This window comes from Onychostruthus taczanowskii, unplaced genomic scaffold (assembly GCF_017590055.1).
Source record: "Onychostruthus taczanowskii isolate IOZ18803 unplaced genomic scaffold, ASM1759005v1 scaffold561, whole genome shotgun sequence".
NCBI classification, from domain to species: Eukaryota; Metazoa; Chordata; class Aves; order Passeriformes; family Passeridae; genus Onychostruthus; species Onychostruthus taczanowskii.
The window spans coordinates 17108-18281 of NW_024503247.1; the positions used below are offsets into that span (position 1 = coordinate 17108).

Genomic DNA, 1174 nt, shown 5'->3' on the forward strand with positions numbered 1-1174 from the left:
ACACCTGGGGCACACCTGAGATACACCTGGGGCACACCTGGGGCACAGCTGGGGCACACCTGAGATACACCTGGGGCACACCTGAGATACACCTGGGGCACACCTGGGGCACAGCTGGGGCACACCTGAGATACACCTGGGATACACCTGGGTTAGCCAGGGGCACCTGGGGCACACCTGAGTTACCTGGGGCACACCTGGGGCACAGCTGAGATACACCTGGGGCACACCTGGGATACCTGCGGCACACCTGGAGCACACCTGGGATACACCTGAGATACCTGGGGCACACCTGGGGCACACCTGGGATACCTCAGATACACCTGGAATACACCTGAGATACACTTGGGATACCTGAGCTGCACCTGGGGCACACCTGAGATAAACCTGTCCCACCTGAGATGTGTCCCTCACCTGTCCAGGTGTGCGGCTCACCTGTCAGGCGCAGGTGCAGCCCCTGGGTGTGTCCCTCACCTGTCCAGGTGTGTGGCTCACCTGTCCAGGTGTGCGGCTCACCTGTCGGCGCTGTAGCCGGCCAGGCAGGCGCAGGTGAAGCCCCCAGGTGTGTCCCTGAGCTCTCAGGTGTGTCCCTCACCTGTCCAGGTGTGTCCCTCACCTGTCGGCGCTGTAGCCGGCCCGGCAGGCGCAGGTGAAGCCCTCGGGCAGGTCGCGGCACACCTGGCTGGGGCCGCAGGTGTGGTGCCCGTTCTCGCACTCGTCCTCGGGGGGGCAGCTCAGGAAGGCCCAGATCCCCCCGGCCCCGCAGGCCTGCGTCACACCTGGGCAGGTAACCCGGAAGTGAGGCCGGGATTCCCAAAATTCCAAAAAAAACCACCCAAAATTCCAACCGAAAACCCCAAAATTCAACAAAAACCGCCAAAATTGCCCCAAAAATCGGCCCCAACCCCCCCCAAGGGAGGTCCCAACACCACCCCCCTCTGGCCCTGCACACCTGGGGCACACCTGGGCAGGTAACCCGGAAGTGAGCCCGGGATNCCCTTTAACCCCCCCGAAACGCCCCAAAACCCCCTCAAATCTTGCCCAAGAATTCCCAAATTTTCCCCAAAATTCCCGAATCCCCGAGTTCTCACCGTGCCGGGGCCCGCTGAGCCCCCCCTCGAGGCAGCGGCCGCCGCCGTTGTGCCCCCCCCGGGCGCACCAGCCGCAGCGGGGC

General features: G+C 64.0%; 1 protein-coding gene across 1 annotated transcript in view; it reads right to left on the reverse strand.

Moving 5' to 3' along the window:
* Positions 1-779, reverse strand: part of LOC121342960 (multiple epidermal growth factor-like domains protein 8) — a gene marked incomplete at both ends in the record, with an annotated part of 10840 nt that extends 10061 nt beyond the window's left edge. Inside the window, 2 exons of the mRNA XM_041417735.1 lie at positions 240-261; positions 617-779. Of these exons, the coding sequence (XP_041273669.1) occupies positions 240-261; positions 617-779 (185 nt within the window). The remainder of the gene's footprint in view (positions 1-239; positions 262-616) is intronic.
* Between the last annotated feature and the right edge of the window lie 395 nt (positions 780-1174).